The sequence below is a fragment of the Zalophus californianus genome, chromosome 7 (assembly GCF_009762305.2).
Source record: "Zalophus californianus isolate mZalCal1 chromosome 7, mZalCal1.pri.v2, whole genome shotgun sequence".
In the NCBI taxonomy this organism is placed as follows: domain Eukaryota; kingdom Metazoa; phylum Chordata; class Mammalia; order Carnivora; family Otariidae; genus Zalophus; species Zalophus californianus.
This window is the reverse complement of record NC_045601.1, coordinates 97,286,250-97,307,691: the sequence shown is the minus strand read 5'-3', so window position 1 is coordinate 97,307,691 and position 21,442 is coordinate 97,286,250. Positions and strand designations below refer to the sequence as shown.

The window sequence follows — 21,442 nt, the reverse complement described above, 5'->3', positions numbered from 1 at the left end:
GGATTCCAGTCATGGCTCTGCCACATACTAGTTCCAGACCTGGAATAAGTCATTCTGCCTCTCTGTGCTTTGGTTTCCTCATCTGTGAAACAGGGTAATACTAGTGCTCACCTCACCAGATTGTCGTGAAAACGAAACAAATACATGTGATGAATGTGTCATGCGAGTACATAATTATTATGGCTAAATCTGTTACCCTTCAAAGGTATTAATATCACATTTTATTTTACATTTTCCGTCAGTTTGAGGATAATACAAAGGCAAGCCCACCATGATAAAAAAAATCATAAATAGAAGAAAGTATTCCAAAGCCAAACATAAATGATTTGGGGATTACCAATTAATCAGGATTAGTCATTTTCTGTTCTCTTTTGTTGATTAGGGCCATTAACACATAGTTTTTGAAATTCAAGATTAAAATGAAATGGATTTAAATGAATGAGTACCTATATTGGAAAGAAGGAATGGAATGTAAAAATAGGTATTACATAATTGCTCCATCACTTTTCTAGTCTTAGCTGAACATCTTATTGGAAGAGTTCCAACATTTTAAATTTTAGGATCTTTATCCTATTCTATTTTAGGAGACTAGGAGAGTGAAAATTTGACATTGTGCAAACTCTGATGATTTATATAATTACTACTGCATAGCCTAGGTATGCTAAAGAGTCTGCTGCCTCCAGGACCAATTACCTGGGTCTAAGGTTTGAAATGGTACATAGGGTCCAGTCCTGAGCCATGCTGAGGATCTCAGGAGACCCTGAAGAACAAGAGAAAGTAAACACTTCCGGCTGATTTCTGGAATGCTATTTAGATCTCCAGTTGGCTCTGGGGCCAGATCATGCTTCTATTTAAAGCAATGGCCTCAGGCAGCCAGGAATCCTGATGTTATGATACCCAGGGGACTTCATAGTTGGGAACAGAGTGTCATGTTTGGGATTTAGTGAAACTGTAACTTTAGGTAAAAACAGGCTCCATTCTTGAAAATTCGCTGGCACAGAGGGAGGGAAGCCTGAGGAAAGGTGAAAAAGGACCTCTTTGGCCTTCCCAGCAGCCAAAACTATCATGGTCCTGGGGCCGAGGCCAGATTGCTGAGTTTTACTGGAGGATTAGGAAGTAGGCGCTCTTCTACTGAGTTACTGATCACATCAGGACCTGCCTGAGAGTGAAAGCTGGGCAATTATTTTCATACTCCTGATTTGCCCAGGACAATAACAAAACAAGGAATGTTCTTGGCACAACCCTGACGTTGGAATGAGGAGAGATGGCAAACGAGAGGGGCAAGTAGATTTATTATGAATGATAGCTCTCCCCTGCTCTCCATGTGCGTGGGTCCCTCATTCTGCCTCTCTTTCTTGCATTATCTATGTATTTCTTCTATCTTAATAGGTTTAAGTGTATGTCTAATGCTCGGATGACCAATGCAATAATCAAATTCCTATAGAAGCACAAAAACTCTTTTCTGTGAAAAAGTCACTGTGTTATAAACTACATTATAACAACATATCCTATAAGATTACAATGTTTATGAAGTCCTTGTATGTTGAGATTATTACTGTTTGCAGTAATGAACAATGTTTTTATTCCAGGTAAGCATTTACTATCTGTAGGAACATCTGCATTCACTGTGGGTCTAAGCATGATTTGTTTCTTTTGCTTTGGAGCTTTTCAGTTTGAGGCCTATTGTGAGGGCTGAGACATAAATATAGCTCATTTCCTCCCTGTGAAATCTGTCAGTGTGTTTTAACAATTCATTCAATCAATAAACAATTAATAAGTGTCTATACTATATGCCAGACACTGTCAGAGTTTATGTGGGATACAATGATACATAAGATGTGTTCTTATGCTCAAAGAATTCACCATTGCCAATTTTTTTTTCCACGTCAAGAATATCTTCCCTTGTTTTAATCACAAATCAGTTCAAATCAAATATTTACACTTGGAAGAATCTACTGTGATCAGCAATAATATACGTATATCATTGTTTATTTAAGTGAAATGTAAACATTTATTTCTCCTCACTTCTACCCCCCAATGTCATCCTGGGCATCTTTTCTGTGAAGCTGAGTCATCCAATGGTGGCTATTCCTGAACATGAAACTCTTGATTCCAAAGAGGTAAATGTAAGATACAATTAGAGATGCAGTTATCCATTTCCATGTGGTATTAGATTGTAGAAATAAATCTTATTTTAAAAAATATTAATAAGATCATGCTTTTATCTCCTTTAAAAAGAAATAAAACTAACTGGCCCACTTCATGGTATTCAGAAGTAACTGATAGGTAAGTAAATTCTTGCTTCATAATGTGGAAGGTGGTTTTAGAGGTACCCATGTGTGTAGCACCTTAATCACAAACCAGCTCCCCAGTGTCTATCTTTGAGATTTCCACCTTGGATTCATATGTGAAACCCTGTTGTCTTCTCTTGATGGTCAAAGGGTGTCCATAATACTTATGGTGGGTCTTGTGAATCAGAGACCCCAGATCTCCTGGTGTCTCCATTTCAGCTCACTGGGGAATGTCTGCTGAACTCACGGAGCCCTGCCTCTGATCCCCTGGTAAATTCTGCTTACGTCAGGTAGCATGTAGGCAAAAACATGCCAACTGAAATGTAGCCTCTGATTTTCATACAAATGTGTAGCTGCTTTCGGCTCAGGTCATGGTCCTGGGGTCCTGGGGTCGAGTCCCGCATCGGGCTCCTTGCTCAGCGGGGAGCCTGCTTCTCCCTCTCCCTCTGCGGCTCCCCCTGCTTGTGCTCTCTCACTCTCTCTCGAATAAATAAGTAAAATCTTTAAAAAAAAAAAAAAAGAAAGATTTAGGTAGTATAGCTAGAGATTTGGATAGAGAACTGGACAGAGTATGGTCGAGTTCTTAAGAGCACAGGCTCTTAATGTGTTCTCAACTCTGGCTGAACAGTAGAATCCACTGGGAGTTTTTAAAAGCCCCAGTAGCAGGGTTTCACTCCAGGCAAACTTAGTCAAGATCTCCGAAGGGGGCAAAGGCTTTGGTTGTTTGAAAATCTCTCCAGGTGGTACAAATAGGCAACAAGACTTGAGATCTTCAATTTCTAGCTCCTTTCTTGATGGTTTAGGAAAGCAAATAAGTTTTTCAATTTCGGAAACAAAAATTTGAAAGTAAAACAGGAGAATCCTAAAGAAGTTTGTTTCGGGGAATGCTTTGAATTAATAAAAAATTGAGTCACATATTTCTGTCTAGCATGATAAAGATTTAACATGTGCCTTAACCTGGTAGGTTAATTTTGAGAGCTCTGGTCTACGTTGAGATTCACTGCAATTTTCTTAGTAAAACCTAACATTTCTTTCTGTTTTCTTTGATATTCCATGCAAGTTTGGAAAATCTTGGCATAGCCTTTGGTGCAAGCTGAGTGTGGGGGGTTGGGTGGGGGGTATTACATTCCAAAGGATATTTTATTTAGCATTTTATATGGCACTTTAAAAAACACTTGGCCAGTGATGAACCCTCATACAAGCAGATGACATCCCTAAATTTTGATTTGACCTGATCGATTTTCAGAGGTCACTTTCATACATGTCAATTGTTCACACCAAGGCAGCAGGTGTGAACAATTTCCAAAGTAGGTGTATATATAACACCATCTAATTTATAGCAAACTCCCTGCCTGAGGTAAATGATTTCTGAGTAGAGTTACTTAGAGGAAATTAAATTCTAGTAGCAACAATTATTTCTGATTGTATTCATCATATCTTGTGAATTCAGCAACTCTGATCCACAATCATTCTATAGCCCACTTCTCTTTCCTCAGGCTTAATTGTGAAAGTCATACTGGGGAATGACATAGAATCAGACCTGCTGCTCTTCACATGGCCTGCTACATGCAGTCCTGGGCCTATTTTATTTTTAACTTGAGGGTCAATTGATTTCCAAAAACATGATTAGATGCAGTTGATTCTGACCTTTTGGATCCACTTGCTATTAACACAACTTGAGAGCTAATCATTCACCAACTGCCCATAAACACATACTAGGCAAATTCTTCTCCTGTTTTCTCATTCCTTCTCTTTGCAGATTTTTGATAAACATTTAAGAGTTGGCAAGATAACAATAGTGCTAGCAAGGTGACTATGACTGATTTGCTGCTGTGGTGCATATAAGCATTTCGTGGTTATTTTATTTTGAATTCCAGAACCTCCATTGATGTTTAAAGTTCTAATCTTAGGGGACACACGTCTCGTTCCTTTATCTCTATTCTCCAGATGAGAACATAGGACAGAGAAAATAAGTGTCTTGTATCTTGCGCATGGAAGCCACTCTCATTTTCTGGTTTGATTCAAGGGTAAACATGAAATTATCAAGAGAAATGGGCCCACTCTGTTCCCTTGAGGCAATTTCCGATAAATGTTATTTCTCAAAATCAGGCTTTGAGAAATCTTGGATTTCCGAGTTCAAGGTTGTAATCTCAGGCAAGAACTCAGAATCTGGATAATATTAACTGCTGATTAAAAGAAAGTTCATATGCTTTGATAGACAACTGGCTAGAGAGCCAGAGTAAATGTATCTAATAAACGCAAATAATATGAGCACCTGAATGGATAGCCACCCTGCTCAGGCGTCCAGGTAGACGAGGCAATGAGAAAGAGAAGGACATTCCTAGCGCAGATTTGGCACCCCATCAAAATGACTTTCCTGGGTTGTAAGCCCCCTGCCTATTTTGGGGAAATAGAACTTTAAAAAAATTCTGCCAGCCCAGAAATCATCTTCTTAGAGATAGTAGAGAAAGGAAACACTTTTGTTATTAAATAAGCATTAAACCAGAATGTGATAATCATCACAATCACAGAGATTGCAAAGACGGGAAGAAATCTCACCCTTCATATGGCCAAGCAGATACAATCCATTATATACACGGTTCTCAAAATAAACAATAATTCAATTCATCCTCAAGTAAGAAGATTTCACAGTAGTATTTATTATATATAGTTCACTCTAAATTGCCTGGCAATTAGGGAAACTGTGTTAGTTATTTGGCTTTACGCAAACAAAATTACACTTTTCCTATCTTGATGACAAGAGTCAGTTTTACAACTTGGAGCAGGTATCAGCTAAAGTTAGGCTCTCAGAAACTAGGAAATAAGGGTACAGTCTCACCCGGACATTTACTTACAAAGGAAGTGTTCTCAAAGTCCTTGAGAAAGACATTCCTGGGTCTTAAAGCTGACAAAATGCCCGTTGAATATATATATACATATATATTTCCATATTTCCAAGGGAGAAGAATGTATTTACAATGACAAGTTTTTTAAAGTGAATGCTCTACGAAGGAGGGAGGGAAATTGCTTCCCATGTTTTCTTTTTATAAAGATTTATTTATTTATTTTAGTGGGGGAATGAGCAGAGGGAGAGAATCTTCTAGTAGAATCCCCGCTGAGTAAGGAGCCAGTGCAGGGCTCAATCTCGCAACCCATGAGATCATGACCTGAGCCGAAACCAAGAGTTGGACTGACTGAGTCACCCAGACGCCCAACTTCCTTTATTTTCAAAAAGGAGAATGAAGCCTCTTCTTTTTAATTTCTCTTTGTTCTTTCAACTGGTCAACAAGGGGCAGAACTGCAATCTGAAAGTCTTACTCTGAAGTCAATAGAAAGGCACAAGTGTCATTTATTTTTCTTTTCTAGGGCCATGTTCAATCTAATATAGGAGAGGTAGGGATTCGACGAGTTGGGGTCTCTCCTTTGAATTCATCTCAATAGATTATTGTTGGGTTTTGCATTGTTATGAGAGTCATGGTAAAGCTGAGCAGAAATCAGGGAACTAGATGGACTTACATTACTCTGTGTGCTAATTTTTCAAGATAAGCAAAATTAGATCAGGGCTAATAAGTATTTGGAGCTCAAGTCATCCAGATATTAAATGTGTTTTTTTTTTTTTTAACAAAGAGACAGAGAGAGCGGGAACACAAGCAGGGAGCATGGGAGAGGGAGAAGCAGGCTTCCCGCCAAGCAGGGAGCCCAATGTGGGACTCAATCCCAGGACCCTTGGATCATGACCTGAGCCGAAGGCAGACGCTTAACGACTGAGCCACCCAGGTGCCCCAGATATTAAATGTTTTGACCCCAGATTCAATGGGATGCTCTTTAGCATCCATTATACCTATATTCTCTATAGAGAATACTACTTTTCTCTATATGGAATATTACTAAAAGGCTACCTTTATAGGACCCTTAATTACTGTACATTTTATAGCTTCTGGCTTCTGGAAAATGAATTCTAATACTAGATCTTGTGTTTTCACACCAAAGTTAGTAGTTATGTAAATGTCCAAAATACATTTAAAATCTTTCAGGGAGCAATGAGTATACATTTCCTGGAAATAACCTTTTTTCTGGATACATGAAGTCTGGTTTCATACTTATAAGGGCACATATGTAGATCATTTTGCTTTCATCTGGCAGAGAAAAGTATACATGAATGGTTTTGAATAAAAAGGGAATAAAAAATTTACACAGCACATTCTTTTAAGAAATGCTTTCGGTAACATTGGCTTAAAGTTTTACAACCCCACATTACTTATTACCCAAAGTTCACTCAAAATAAAAAAATTAGAATTTGAGTCCCTTCAAAATTATGATTTTTAAAAATGTCTTAAATTCTTTCTTATTTATATTTTCTTATATCCAAAATAAGCGTGTTGTTCAACTGGCAGCGTGAGAAAAATCCCGAGGCTTAGCTACCAGGGGGCTAGTCTGAAACATAAGGATTTATTTATTTATTTTATTAATGAACTTCATCTTTCTGAAATGTCAGACCTTTGTTTTCCCCAAGTTATTTAATGCTTTATGTACTGAGATTGGCAAAGGAAACTAAAAACTTCACAAAATGTTGAAAACTCTGACTCTACCTGTCATAGCATGATGCATCATTTCAAACCAGCTGCTGACCTGTGATGCCAGACATTACTTTGATCTGCCAGTGGGTTCAGGAAGAACTGAGAAATAGTGCTGAGTTTGCCAGCATGGCAACGGAGGATGAACTACCTCTTCCTCTTCAATCTGACTTAATTACTTACATAATTTATAAATCTTCTATGAAAAGAATTCAGAGGATTTGAATTGAATAATGTTACGATCCTGTCTGTACTTGTATCCTTACACGACTTCTGTTTAAATACTTCCAATGACACAGTTGAACATTTACAAGCCAGACACACTATATGGGTTTTCGTACGTGGCTAAGACAGACTAATGACTACCCCACCAACAAAAACAAATAGAAAACACTGGGTAGGCTAGGGTTTAATTTCAAATGCTGTGGGCTTGGGCATGATATTTAATCTTTTTGAGCCTCAATTTCATTCTCTGTAAAATGAGATCAAGGGATAATGGTGAAGATCTGCATTTATGCCTGCAAAGTGCTTAGCATATAAAATACCTAACACTTCATAAGCATTAGCTAAAGGATGATGATTCCTTTAAATCTCCTGTAGTATTCACCACCAAATGTTGGTACTTTCAGGAAAAACAAATAGATGGTAGTTTTTATTTGCTAGAAAGCAAAGGCGATGCGATTTAGTCATTTCCTCCTTCTATTTTAAAGCTTCGGAGAATCCCAGATGATGAAAGCTGCAACTTAACTTATTTCATGACTGCTGATTTTCTGGGGCCAAAACAAATCAGTGCAGTGGTGGAGCTACCCCCTTGTTTTAGTAGCTTTTTTCTTACCCCCTCCTTCTCATCTAACAGATTTAGTTTCTCCTAAGTGATACAGAATGTATCCACGTTTCACAATTCTGCTTAGCCGCCTGGCCATGCCATACTCAGGTTTCCTGTCTGCTTTACTTAGCTGTTGTTTCTTTTGGAGTCAGGTTTCCCAGACCACAGCTTCATCACCCTGTGATCCAGCCCAGGGCAAAGCAGGGAGACTTGTTTACAGAAGAGCAATGGGCCTCTTCTCTTCTCCACCTGCCATTTTGGAATGCTCCATGGGCACCCGGAAATATAAAGTTATGGTCATTTCCTTCCATTAGTGCCATTCCATCACATTGTTCGATCAGAGTGATGTTTTAGAACTACATTTCTCTTCTGCCCTCATCCCTTGATACTTTGAAACTTCCTTTCTTGAATTGTATAATCTACTAAAACCCATGCCCCTCAGTTAAGTTTATGTCTTCTGTTCTGGAGAGTCTAACCCTGTCAAATAGGAACATGTGGAGATTGATGGATACAAAAATTATGAAAATCACTCCTGTGCCACACAGTAGCATTATAAAGCCAATCGAATCAGTACCTGAAACAACAACAGAAACAACAATAGGAGGCCCATTTGCTGTCTCTGTCTCGGTCTTTTGTAATAGTGCATTTTGCAAAAGCTGGGACTTGTTCCAGTCCCACTTCACTTGCCCTCCTTGTTTGAGAGATTACATTCTAGGGAATGGTGGAGTCACCAGCTAAAGGAAAGGGGCGGGGCAGCAGCCAAGTGATTGATGGGTGAGGGCTTGTGGGTGGGAGGTGGCAATGCTGTCCCCTGAGGCTGCACCAGCCCCTCAAACCCCTTGCAAGAGGCCAGAGTTGCTCTGCTGAGCTCTCAAGAGATCAGAGTCTGATGTGAAGGTACAGCTGCACGTCTTTATTATGCCACTAATTGTGTAACAAGAAAACAGCTCCTGAGGGGAAAATAAACAAAAATCTCCTACTAGAAATAATTTTTTATATGAGACTCTTCGCCAAATGTTAATGTATACATTTTCAGATGTAGATTTGAAGTTTTATTTATCTCATCAACCTACTATTTTCTCTTGTTTTGTAGCAATGAAGTTGGAGCAGAAGCTGAAAACACAGGCTGCGCTGAAGTTTTCTGGAATGCTGGTGCTAATCATTTGCTAGATTTGATGTTTAATTTTTTTTTTTTCAGTATGAGTGTTCCCTTTATGAACTGCAGTGCAGAAGTGGAAGTAAAAGAGAAAAGTGTCCTGCAGGCATCTAACATCGGAGTACCCTACTAACACCCAGCGTAGAAAAGTTTTATCTACAGCTTCTCGCACCACTGTTAGAGCCTTTAATGCCTTCCTTTAAGCTGACAGCAATACTAACATGCCCCTCTATTTAGCAGCCAAATAAAGAAGAATCATGGGTAAATAGAAGAATGGCTGTGACTATTTTTCAACACTTTTATTTAATGCATACATTACTTACTGAATCAGGTTTTATTTCCCATTTGATTTTTTTGTGTGTGTAAGGAAAATGAACAACTTTCGAAAAATGAACCCCTGCCTGCTTTCAGGGGATGCTAATATTTAAGGGTTCTTTGGGGTGATCTTGAACATGAGAAAGTTGGTATTTCACATAACTCACACAGGTTTCCTGTTCTGTTTGGGTTCCACACTACCAGGACAGACTACGTCCTGGGGGCCGCCTAGTGATGTTGAGCATCACGTTGTTGGGATGTTCTTCCCATCGTGGTTTCTCTGTTTGTTGTCACATGATTCTTGTGAAGGCTACTTCAGACTCAGTTCATACTTATTATCGTGGGAGCAGTAAAGACCACAGAGCAAACCCATACTGTGATGACCATCCTGGGAGCCCACCCTCCAGCATACCCGATACTCATCGTATTGGCCATGTCCTGTTTCTTTCATCTCTAGTAGTCCTAGCCTCGTCTGTGTGGCTTCCCTTTTACAGCCTTCTGTCCAGTCGGGAAGCCTAGAGCTATACACACTAATCAGGAAACCATGGCAATTCCAGACAGTGAGCTCCTGGGAGCAGGTGAGCCTTGGTAATGGCCCCTTTACTTATTTCTTGCACATAATCCTTGTTCCCTCGGAGCCAGCTCTGTTTGAGCCTCAGCTCTTTCAGACCACGGCTGCATTACCCCATAATCCTGCTCAAGGCAAAGCAGGGAAAGTTGTCTACAGAAGAACTACCGGTCTTTCTCATTCTCCATCTGCCATTTTTGGAACGATCTATTGTCAGCCATCGATTGGCACCTGAAAAGATAAAGCTCTCATATCGTCTCCATTAATCTATGAGGAGCAGCAGAGCTTCAGTCAAGCCCTCTGTTCATCTCTCTTTCCCAAACAAAACACTACTTCTCATTCAACCTGCTAAATTGTGTGAGGCGTCCTTTTATATTATTTGTAATAATCTCATACTCACTGTGTTCTTGCCATCTGCCAGGCCTCACACCAAGTGCTTCATATGAATTTAACCTAACCTTCACAATGAGACTGCAAGGGAGGTAATATTATTACTTATATTTTATGTTTGTGAGAGGAGATTCCAAAAGATTAAATCAATCTTGTAAGTGGTAGAGGCAGAATTCAAATCCAGATACTCTGACTCAAAGACCAGCCATTTATTGAACCATTCATTCATTAATTCATTTTTTCACACCTTCAGTGTGAAAAATGGAGTTTATCACACTTCCCAGTTCATGGCAGACTGCCATTCTAAGTTTGGACAAGTCCTTCTCCCTATGTATTTGTTGATTAGATGATTGATTATCTTTTATAACAATCTGTCTTTCCTTCCCATGATATGTAGGCACACATTCTTATGTGTTTAATGTGTAGTCTCTACTTACATGTTTTGAAGATGTGCATTATTTTTGTCTGCATATATAAGAATCATAAATGATATTGTTTATAATCTTTTTTTCACCCATCACCATGGTTTTTAAGTTATTTTTTTTAAGATTTATTTATTTATTTGAGAGAGGGAGAGGGGCAGTGGGAGAGAACCTCAAGCAGACACCCCGCTGAGCACAGAGCTGGACGTGGGGCTCGATCCCACAACCCTGAGATCATGACCTGAACCAAAATCAAGAGTCAGAAGCTTAACCTACTGAGCCCCCAGGTTTTAAGTTCTATTTACAATGCTCTGTAAATGTCAAATGGATTGTTTCTTCACAGCTGCAAGATATGCTTTCATCACATATCATACCACCTGTCCATTGGTGGTCTTTCAGGTTGTTTTCCTCTATCAGGTATGGTTGTGATGCACAACCTTACATATGCTCCCTTGTGGATCTTTGTGAGAATTTCTCTGAGATATATACCCAGGATTTGAATGGTTTAATCATAAATACTTATTTACTTAATTTGACTAAATCCTCTCAGAATGCTGCTCTTTAGAGTGGACATACCCATTATTATTCCCACCAGCAATGCATTAGGACTCTTATATCCCTGGGTTCTTCTCCACCTTTGCCGGTCTGAGCTTTGAAACAAGCTATACCATTATTAAAGGCTACTTCTAAGATGGGAGTTTTCTTTGAAATGGTGTCCTGTTTATCTTAAGTTTTCCAATTCTCAGAGCCTTTTATACTGCAATTCACTACAGGTGTCAGATATTGGCTTCATTTCATTGATGGAAAACTTGAACCACAAGAATAATTTGACTGAGGTCACCAAAGTAGTGAATGATAAACCCCAAACAGGGTCTTTTGATTTTCCTACTGTGTTATTTCTACCAAAACAAACTGCATCTGAACATCATGGTATAACCTATTTATTCAGTTTCTCAGCAAAAATCAGCCTTAAGAGCAAGAGTACAGGAAGGGCAAATGTTGGTTATGGAGAGAACATGGAGAATTGGGTGCTTCTTAGTTTGGTTGGTACCAGCATTCAATGCCCTGAGTTGCTTAGGAGCACAATGGCTGTGAGGAGGAAGAGGGTGAGAACAGTGACATGGAATGGACAGATGTTGAGGCTGTCTATTTGGGTTCCCTGGGAAGCAGCTTCTGAGAAAGATTTAGTGTAAATAGTTTCTCTGGAAGATGATCCCAGGGAACACTGGTGAGGGAGTGAGGAAATTAGCTAGGGAAGGGAAGGAACCAGAATCCATTATAAAGCCAGTGACTGCAGTGGGTAACTGGAGCTCATTCACATGAAGAGTTCAGAGATACAGGGTTGAACATGTCTCACGGTTAATTCAATTCAGAGGAAGGGAAACAGGTAATTATTCTAGAGCTTGACTATCAACCTTTACAGAGCTATGACATCTTTCTCTGTAAAGCTTTTGTTTTTGTTTTTGTTTTTTAATCTTCATTGTGCAAACCTAATAGGACTTATTTTCTTGTGATATTTCAATTTGGAAAAAATGGAAAGTCTATTGAATATTGTTCTCTATGGTCTCCGAAGTAAAGTGCAAGAAGGAAGGTTAGTTGAAAGCTTAAGTAATAAAGGAATATTTTCAGAATTTTATTTATTGGACAAAGAGGAAATTCTGCAGTTAGGATTGGGAACAAAAATCCTTCTGGACTGCCATAGATTTCCACCTTTGAAAGAACCTTTATCTCCTAGAAATTAAATGAACTGTGTGAGAAGATAACTTCATTTGCAAGAAGAAGAGATTGTTTTGCTTAGAGCAAGTCTAGAGTCCTTGGAATAATTGAATAGCAATTAGGAAATATTACTGAATTTGTTTAAAACATATATTACATGTTGGGGACTTTATATTTCTGTGGTATGTTGTAAAATTCAACATTATTTTCCCCCCACATTTTAGAATGTTCTTCTCAATTTATGTGACCAGAAATCAGTTTTTCTTCTTTAATTTATACTTTAATGAATACACCTTAATTTCTTACAAACATTTTTTTCTAATGGATTTATTTGGAATTGTTCAGCCTCACTTAAGCACCTGAGTCCAGATTTTTCTAAGTGGGAGAAAATTTAAAGCTGTATGTTTTCCTCCAAGTTTCCAGTCCAACACTAAACACAGATTTTACTTGCAGAAAAAGAGCTGAACCTCTAAACAGAAATGTATTGAACTGCTCTAATATTTTTGTTGAAGGACCTACCCTAACCTGCGATAAACATGAGTTAGTTGAAAATTATAGTTCCCTTTGATTTTATCTTTTCCTCGAGAAGAAGGAAAAAAAAATAATGTCATCATGTTGATAAAACAATGAAAAGGCATGTGAAATAAGTTACTTGAAAGCAACATTTATCTCAGAGCAGCCGATATTTATAGTATTAGAGTGCATTTTAAATTGATAATATTTATTTTTAATGTCTTAAGCTTGTTTAGAGAAGATTTCGCCTTTGACAAACACACACACACACACACAAATAATTATTCCTAACATTATATTTATTGCAAAAGTGGACATTGAGGTGCCATACTCATGTAGGCAAGAAAATGGAGCAGTCTTAGGTAAGAACTTTCCAGACAAACTAGCTGTGACTTCTTGGGTACCCATCAGTCTACCTTTATGAGGCTCAGTTTTTTCATCTGCAAAATATGTGCCAGACTAGATTTTTCTTCTCTTAGTTTCCTTCCAACTAAAATAATTATGTGAATTTATTACTCAGTTTTAAGAAATTCAACTCTACATTCTAAAACTGAGGAACAGAGTAATTGTGGAACTATGGCATATTTCAGCTCTTTGGGTCTCTTACAGTTCTGGTGGCATCTTTCACAGTGACCAAGACAACTTGTATAAGAATAAGGGAGAGTGCTTTTTTAAAAGGTCATTTTCTGTTCCTTTTCCATACCTATTTAATTAGAATATATGAAGTGGGGCCCAGAAATCTGCTTTTTATAAATAAAATCTATGTGTTATTACTATGCAGGAGAACTTTTGATAACTGTAGATTCTTAGATCAGTATAATATTAAGCAGGAAGAATAGGGATGTTCTTCATGGCGAAGATAAGCATGTGATGACATTGTTTTACTGATGGTGGGGTGGAAAGAGAGAACCTATAGTAAGTGTTTTTATATGAATCAGATAAGGGTGAATAACGTAATTAAACTGAATACAGTTAGGTTAAGTATACGATAGAACTAGTAAATGATCTAGAACTGGCAATATACTATGGAATTTTGAAGAAGAGAGAAGGACTCACCATTGTTTTAGTTGTAAATATTAATAATTTAGACTAGATCTTAAGTTAAATATATAGCAGGGAAAATTGGAATGATTAAAGGGCAGTTTATGTTCTTTATTTTTCTTCCATATGCCAATTGAGACCAAGGAATGAAAGAACTAGCATCTGTTATGAGCCCCTGAAAGGCCCAAGATCAGAGACAGACTCCTTTATATATTTCACCTCATTTTAATTTAATCATTCCCAAAGTCATACAAGGTGAACACTATTGCTGCAGTAATGCTGAGAAGTAAGCTGAGGCTGAGAGAGATTAAATCTCAAGGCTAGATAGGATGTGGCAGGATTGGACTTGAATTTTGGTCTCTTTTTTGTGCCAAATTTCTTTATATAAGTGCTTTTCCATTTTTCTCCTGCTGCATGCCAGAGAACTCTCCCTTGGAAAACACATCCCCTTCTTTAAGGGCACATCGCCAGGACCTACTGAAGAAAAATCATAACAGGTGGGAACCTCTCCACCAGCTTGGGCTACAAATAGTTTCAAGTCTTTTATTTTTGGGATTGATAGCTCAAGTCTGCACTTGCCCTATGTGTGGGAAATCTGAATGCCCATATCTTGACATTGTGCTCTGATTCCCTTTGCCCAAAGACTCCTTCATGCACGATGATCCCCCTTTGGGAACCTAGCTTCCACTTTGCTCAGCCAATCTCGATGGGCAGCATATTGCTCAAGCAATTCTTCCCCAGTTAACAAAATCTGCCTCAAGGTGACTTGTTTCTTAAACTATGGAGAACTAATGTATTTTTTTTCTTTTTAAAGAAATTCTGCCTCACTTAGCACTCCATCATGATAGAAGAGGATTTCAAGATTATGTATATTTCAGTGGTTTGCCAGCTGTCTTTCAGTCCTTTTCTTTAGAGCGCTTTACCACTCTGATGTTGGAAACTGCTCGTATGCCACCCTGTTCCCTAAAGAGTCAAGGAAACCTCGTGTGATTCATTCACCATTTCAGAACACATTTATTTGCCAGATCAATTTCAATATTATATATTGAATGCCACCTCTAGTTAAGACTGGCTTGGACACAGAAACTTGCAGATAGAAATCCAAAGCCCTCTCCAAGATTCCTGTGAAATCTCAAGGACTTCTTCTTTCCTAACCTTCTCTAGAACAAGTTCCCAGCTCCTGTGGAATATTCAGGCTCTACTCTTTATCTTGCTGCTGTACTCTCAGTGTGGGTTACCATCAGTTTACTTGATGATGTCCAAATAAAAGTCCTCTCCGGCAAGGTATGCAAAGGTCATTTACTGGAGATTTGTGGGTAATGTTGAGGGATGGGGGAGACAAGGACATTTAGCATGGTATCAAATGGCCAGACTATTTAATTAGGATTTTAGACTTCCCTGTTCTTAAAAGGGAATGAACTATCTATGTCAAATCAGTGTTTTCAGTTTCTACCTTGGAGCTTGGGGTTCTTCTCCTATTTTTTTGACTCTTTAGCTCCATTCCATGCTCGGATTGCTTCTTCATTTTTATGCATCTATGTTAATATCGCTTTTTAGATCTTCTCCCTCCCTAGCCAAGTAGCTTCTTGATTTTCCTAAATAAAAATGGTTTCTTTCCTCAGAGCCCTTCCCAAGAGGCATAATAATTAATAATAATAAATATACCGTAAATATACAGGAAGTAGCATCCAAAATGTTCAGCTAAAAATCTACCATTACTTTTTTCTCTTTTTCTTCCTTTAAAGAAAGCAAAAATATTACAAAATGTGAGCGAATTGGAATCACCACAATAAAAAATAAAACCAAAAACTATTGTATTTGTCTACTCTGAAGTTGTTTGTTCAGGCATCCTCTGCTCAAGGAAGCAGTAACTGGATACAGGGCTTCCATGAGAGGCTGTTCTTCAGCCCCTTTTACCTTCAAACCTTCCACCTTCTTAATCCTCTTAGTCATTGACACGTCCAGACTCTCACTGTCAGGCCCCCTTCAGATTAGCAATTTGGGTGTACATCTCATCCTGGGCTCTAATCTGACACTTCCCTCAGGTGCTCATCCCTTAACACTGTGGACATATAACCTAGAAAATTTGCCATATTCTGTCTCTGGTGCAGCTATGGAGATTTCAGACCCCAGCACCAACCCATGCGGGTAAGGGGTGGGGGGGATATTAGACTTGAACAATTTGGGAGTCTTAACTGGGTACAACAATATGTAACTCTGGTTACATATTGAATAATAAGCTATGTTGAAGGTGACCTGTGCTTTCCACTCTATCTTAGAAGTAGGTAGTGATATTGGGAGAAACAGTGAAAAGTGCTGTTGATTGAAAATACACTTGACTTTCTGGAAAAATGCCCAGAAAACTTTTCAGTTTCTATTGACTGGCTACATGAGAGTTGTACTTACTTCAGAGGATTTAAATGGAACAGAATATGTGAGGCTAAGGTTTGCATATCAACCCTGAAACCCAAAGTCATTTTTGTTTCATAAGACACCTTCTTTGGCTTATTAAAAATATTACATGTCAGACCATTTCCTCGGTAAATGCTTTATCTCTACAATTAATAGAAAATATAAGTGGAAACCTGCAGCTGACTGAATGGTCCTTTCAGTTTGCGTTCCACTTCCATTTATGCTTAGAGCCAGAACTTTACTAAGAAAATGTGCTTTGTTCACTTGATAAGCTTCTGCTTTGTTGAACTGCCCCGGGGAATGAGTTTGAGATATTTCCTACAAGGAGAACTTTTCTCCTCTTCAGGGCCAGCCAGACACAAGCTCCATGAAGATTTTCCTGGCAAACACTTCCTAGCTACCTCTGAGGCCATGAGAGCTGTCAAGATGGGTTGTCAAACAAGTCCTTCATTTTTAATCCAGTCACATTCCCCGTCTCTAAGTGCTTCCAAACTTATTTCCCCGCTCTCTCTCTCTCACACACACACGTACTTTCTTTTCCTCACCTACATACACACACACAAATAGACATATTCCTATACTTTATCACTAGTGCTCTTTTTTTTCATTTTGATGACTAGAATAATCTAAGCTTCTTTTCAAATATTTAGGGCAGACCAATGAACACCAGTGTGATGGTACATGTAAGCCTTTGTACGGATCCAAGGTGTAAAGGTTTCAGACAACTCTTTCCTGCCAGAATGGTAAACCTCTGACATAGTCTCCCCCATCTCCCATCCTTTACTCACAGAAGAATCCTTTTCCAGATCATGGTCTTGAGCTGTGGAGTTTAGGTTTGGCTTTAGAGTCCTCCATTCAGAGTTCCAGGTAGCCATAATTAAATGGTAGCTTACATTCAAAATGAAATCTGTGATGGCCTCTGCCCTGAACTGTTGCAAGTTAGCCCTTTGACAATTCTTTCCTCTGTACTCTTCTTTTTCTTCAAGAACCATTCTCTCTGGCTGTCCAAACCAACTCAGGTCCCCAGTACTCCCCTTATCCCTGAGCAAGTGGGATCATGCCTTGGGCTCTGCACTGTAAGAAACTCTGAGCTTTGGAGTGCTTCCCTCAAAAATATCTGAACTCCTCTTTGGTTGCTAAAATGAATCAGAATTCACAGTACCACTCAAACCAGGCTTCCTAAGTTTGTAGAAGGAACTTCATCCCTTCCGTCCCTCTCCTCTCTTTCTCCCATTCACGGTATCTTGACATTCAATCTTAGGTTTGGGTCAACCAAGTACTCTGGGTTGTCCCATGGTTCTATGGTCAGGCCCCAGTTCTAGGAAAGTGATCTGGTGAGAAGATCACTCTGGTTGCATTAATGTGTTATTTCTTTCACAGAATCATGCAAGATTGGGCCTCCACATGGTGCCGACATGTGGTTTTTGCTGACTCCAATTGCTCATTTAGGCAGAGGGTTCCCCAACCACAGTCTTCCTGCAATGGTAACACCATTTATGTTCTACCACGTCTTTCCTTCCTACTAATCCCCCCCAACACACACACACACACACACACACACACACACACACACACACACACACACTTTTTTTTTTAACTGCTGAAAGGAAATACTCTCCTCCCAGTATTTTGCTTCCAAAATTGAAAACTTACTTGTCCTGGTTCCTAGTGTTTTTGGAACCTACTGTCATTGGTTTCTTAAGAAGGGGCATAGAACTAATTCATGTCAGTGGTATTTAAGAGGAAGTCTACTTGGGGTCTTCTAGTAAGGATTTCTTAGCTCTTAAGAAGGGAAACAACTTTTAACTTTCATCATTCGTTGAAAATATCCTAAGTTAAAATTTTGTTTAACACATCTAATCTAGCAAACATCAAAGCTTAGCCTAGCCTATTTTAAATGTGCTTAGAACACTTACATTAGCCTACAATTGGGAAAAATCATCTAACACAAGTTTATTTTATAATAAAGTATTGAATAGCTTGTAATTTATTGAATACTATACTAAAATTAAAAAACAGAATGGTTGATGCCTATAGGCATACCTCATTTTATTGTGCTTCACAGATACGGTGTTTTTTTTTTTTTTTTTTTAAATTATAGGCCTGTGGCCACCCTGCATCGAGCAAGTTTACTGTACCATTTTTCCAGCACAATTTGTGCACTTTGTGTGTCTGTGTAACATTTTGGTAATTCTCACAATATTTCAAACTTTTTCATTATTGTTATATTTACTATGGTTATCTATGATCAATGATCTTTGATATTACTTTGTAATTATTTTGGGGCACCATGAACTATGCCCAGATAAGATGGTGAACTTAATCGATAAATGTCGTGTGCGTTCTGACTACTCCACTGGCCTCTAAGTGTTCAAGTGAAAGCAAGAGCTGCACGTCTCTCACTTTAAATCAAAGGTAGAAATAATTAAGCCTAGTAAGGAAAGCATGTCAAAAACCAAGGTAGGTTGAAAGTTAGGTCTCTTGCACCAAATAGCCAGGTTGTGAATGAAGGCAAAGGAAATTAAAAGTGCTACTTCAGTGAATACACTTATGATAAGAAAGCAAAGCAGCCTTATTGCTGATATAGAGAAAGATTTTGTGGCCTAGATAGAAAATCAAACCAGTCACAACATCCCTTAAGCCAAAGCCTAATCCAGACCAAGGCCCTAACTCTCTTTAGCTCTCTGAAGGCCAAGAGAGGTGAGGAAGCTGCTGAAGAAAAGTTTGAAGCCAGCAGAGGTGGGTTCATGAGGCTTAAGGAAAGAAGCCAATTCCACAACATCAAAGTGCAAGGTGAAGCGGAAGCAAGTGCTGATGTAGACCATGCAGCAAATTGTTCAGAAGATCTAGCTAATTGACAAAGGTGCTACACAAAACAGATTTTCACTGTAGATGAAACAGCCTTATATTGGAAGACGGTGTCATCTAGGACTTTCATAGCTAGAGAGGAAAAGTCAATGCCTGGCTTCAAAGCTTCCAAGGACAGGCTGACTCCCTTGTTAGAGGCTAATGCAGTTGGTGACTTTAGGTTGAGGCCAGGGCTCATGCACCATTCACAAAAATCCTAGGGCCCTTAAGAATTATGCTAGGTCCACTTTGCCTGTGCTCTATAAATGGAACAACAAAGCCTGGATGACAGCACATCTGTTTATGACATGGTTTACTGCATATTGTAGGTATACTATTGAAACCTACTCCTCAGGAAAAAAGGTTCCTTTCAAAATATTACTGCTCATTGACAATGCACCTGGTCATCCAAGAGCTCTGATGAAAATGTACAATGAGACTAACATTATTTTCATGTCTGCTAACACAACATTCTGTAGCCCATGGATCAAGGAGTAATTTCAACTTTTAAGACTTATTGTTTAAGAAATACATCTTGTAAGAATGTAGCTGCCCTAGACAGTGACTTCTCTTAGGGCTCTGGGCAAACTAAATTGAAAACCTTCTGTAAAGGATTCACCATTCTTGATGCCATTGAGAACATTTGTGATTCATGGGCAGAGGTCAAAATATCATCACTAATGGGCACTTGGAAGAAGTAGATTCCAACCCTCATGGAGGACCTTGAGGGGTTCAAGACTTCCATGGAGGATGTAATTGCTGATGGAGTGGAAATAGCAAGAGAACTGGGATTAGAAGTAGAGACTGAAGATGTGCCTGAGTTGCTGCAAGCTTAGATAAAACTTGGATGGCTAAGGAGTTGCTTTCTACGGATGAGCAAAGAAAGTGGTTGCTTGAGATGGAAAGTACTCCTGGTGAAAATGCTATGAAGATTGTTGAAATGACAACTAAGAATTTAGAATATTAGATAAAGTTAGCTGATAAAGCAGCAGCAGGTTTTGACAGGATGGGGCTCTGATTTTAAAAGAATTCTACCTTGGTTACAATGCTCTCAAATAACATCACATGCTACAAAGAAATTGTCTGTGAAAGGTAGAGTGACTTGATGAGACAAAATTTACTGTTGTCTTATTTTAAGAAATTGCCACAGCCACCCCCACCTTCAGCAACCACCACCCTGATAAGTGAGCAGCCATCAACATGGAGGCAAGACCTTCCACCAGCAAAAACGTTATGACTCGCTGAAAGCTCAGATGATGGTTAGCATTTTTTTAGCAGTAAAGTATTTTTAAATGAAGGTATATACATTGCTTTTTCAGACATAATGCTATTGCACAGTTAAAAGACTACAGTATACTGCAAATATAACTTTTATATGCACTGGGAAGTAAAAAAAATCATTTGACTCACTTTATTGTGGTATTCAGTTTATTATGGTGGTCTGGGACTGAATCTGCAATATCTCTGAGGTGTGCCTATATATCTAGACTTGTTCGTGTGGAACAGGAGGGTTGGATTAGTGTCAGAGTGAGGGAATTCATGGAATCATGTTTTATTGTATTATTTAAAAGTTTCAGAAGAGAGGGGCTAACAAGTTCCTACCAAGGAAAGGAGTTGAGAGAGTAGATCAGCATATGGCAACAACCTGTGTTGAGGAAGAAGTTGACCTTGGTAAATTGGAAGCTTCTATCCACTTTTTTCCCCAATATAAGAACATTAGACTATTTTCAGAACTGAACAAAAGTTGAACATGACTATTTCAGAAAATCTGAGTACATCTAGAGGCTCTGAGTTGTATTTTAATAACTTGCTTAAACTCGGAACAGCTACTTTGACCTCAGACCACATGAAGATCCACAGGTCCAGGGTCCTCTCCCCTACCAACACAGGCTTGTCCTGTATTTATAGACACTCTCACCCTGCCTTAGGTTTGGCTCTGACTGTGACTGGGGCTCATCACCCAACACTTGACAGCTTGGCTCTGTTCTCTCACAGAGACTTCTTCTCGGTTGACTGAGTAGAAGTTAGGACCCTGATTCTATGTTTGGTTCTTTGTGTGAGTGTGGCCAAGTCACTGGCTCTGCTTGGGCTTCAGTTTCCTCATCTGTGAACTGAGTATTCCACTGCCTCCCTTATCAAATGACATTTCAGAGCCTACCTGGAATTTATACTTTGAGATTCTCTGATTAATATGTACCAACCCCTGTTTCACCAAACGTAAATGATTGTATGAAGTCATTAACCCTGGCCAGCTGGCCCAGGAAACTGTGGTCAGAGCTTCAGAGTTCACTAGAAACTAGTCATTAACCAAGAAGTCTTGAGTTATATGACATTATTTTCCTAGGAAATGTTACAGGAATTTCTGAACAAG

The 21,442-nt window shown here is 38.9% G+C and overlaps 1 protein-coding gene and 1 pseudogene across 10 annotated transcripts in view; both read left to right on the top strand.

Moving 5' to 3' along the window:
- Window positions 1-9,113, top strand: part of LOC113927670 (muscular LMNA interacting protein) — a 239,815-nt gene extending 230,702 nt beyond the window's left edge. For 7 of the 10 annotated variants that reach the window (XM_027603681.2, XM_027603686.2, XM_027603684.2 and 4 more), the window contains 2 exons: window positions 2,067-2,120; window positions 8,785-9,113. In XM_027603681.2, coding sequence (XP_027459482.1) covers window positions 2,067-2,120; window positions 8,785-8,790 — 60 coding nt within the window. In that variant the 3' untranslated portion in view covers window positions 8,791-9,113. The remainder of the gene's footprint in view (window positions 1-2,066; window positions 2,121-8,784) is intronic. The other 3 variants (XR_003521705.2, XM_027603687.2, XM_027603683.2) reach the window with 1 other exon arrangement.
- Window positions 9,114-9,706: 593 nt separating this feature from the next.
- On the top strand, window positions 9,707-20,335 carry LOC113927944 (annotated as a pseudogene).
- The last annotated feature ends 1,107 nt before the right edge of the window (window positions 20,336-21,442 follow it).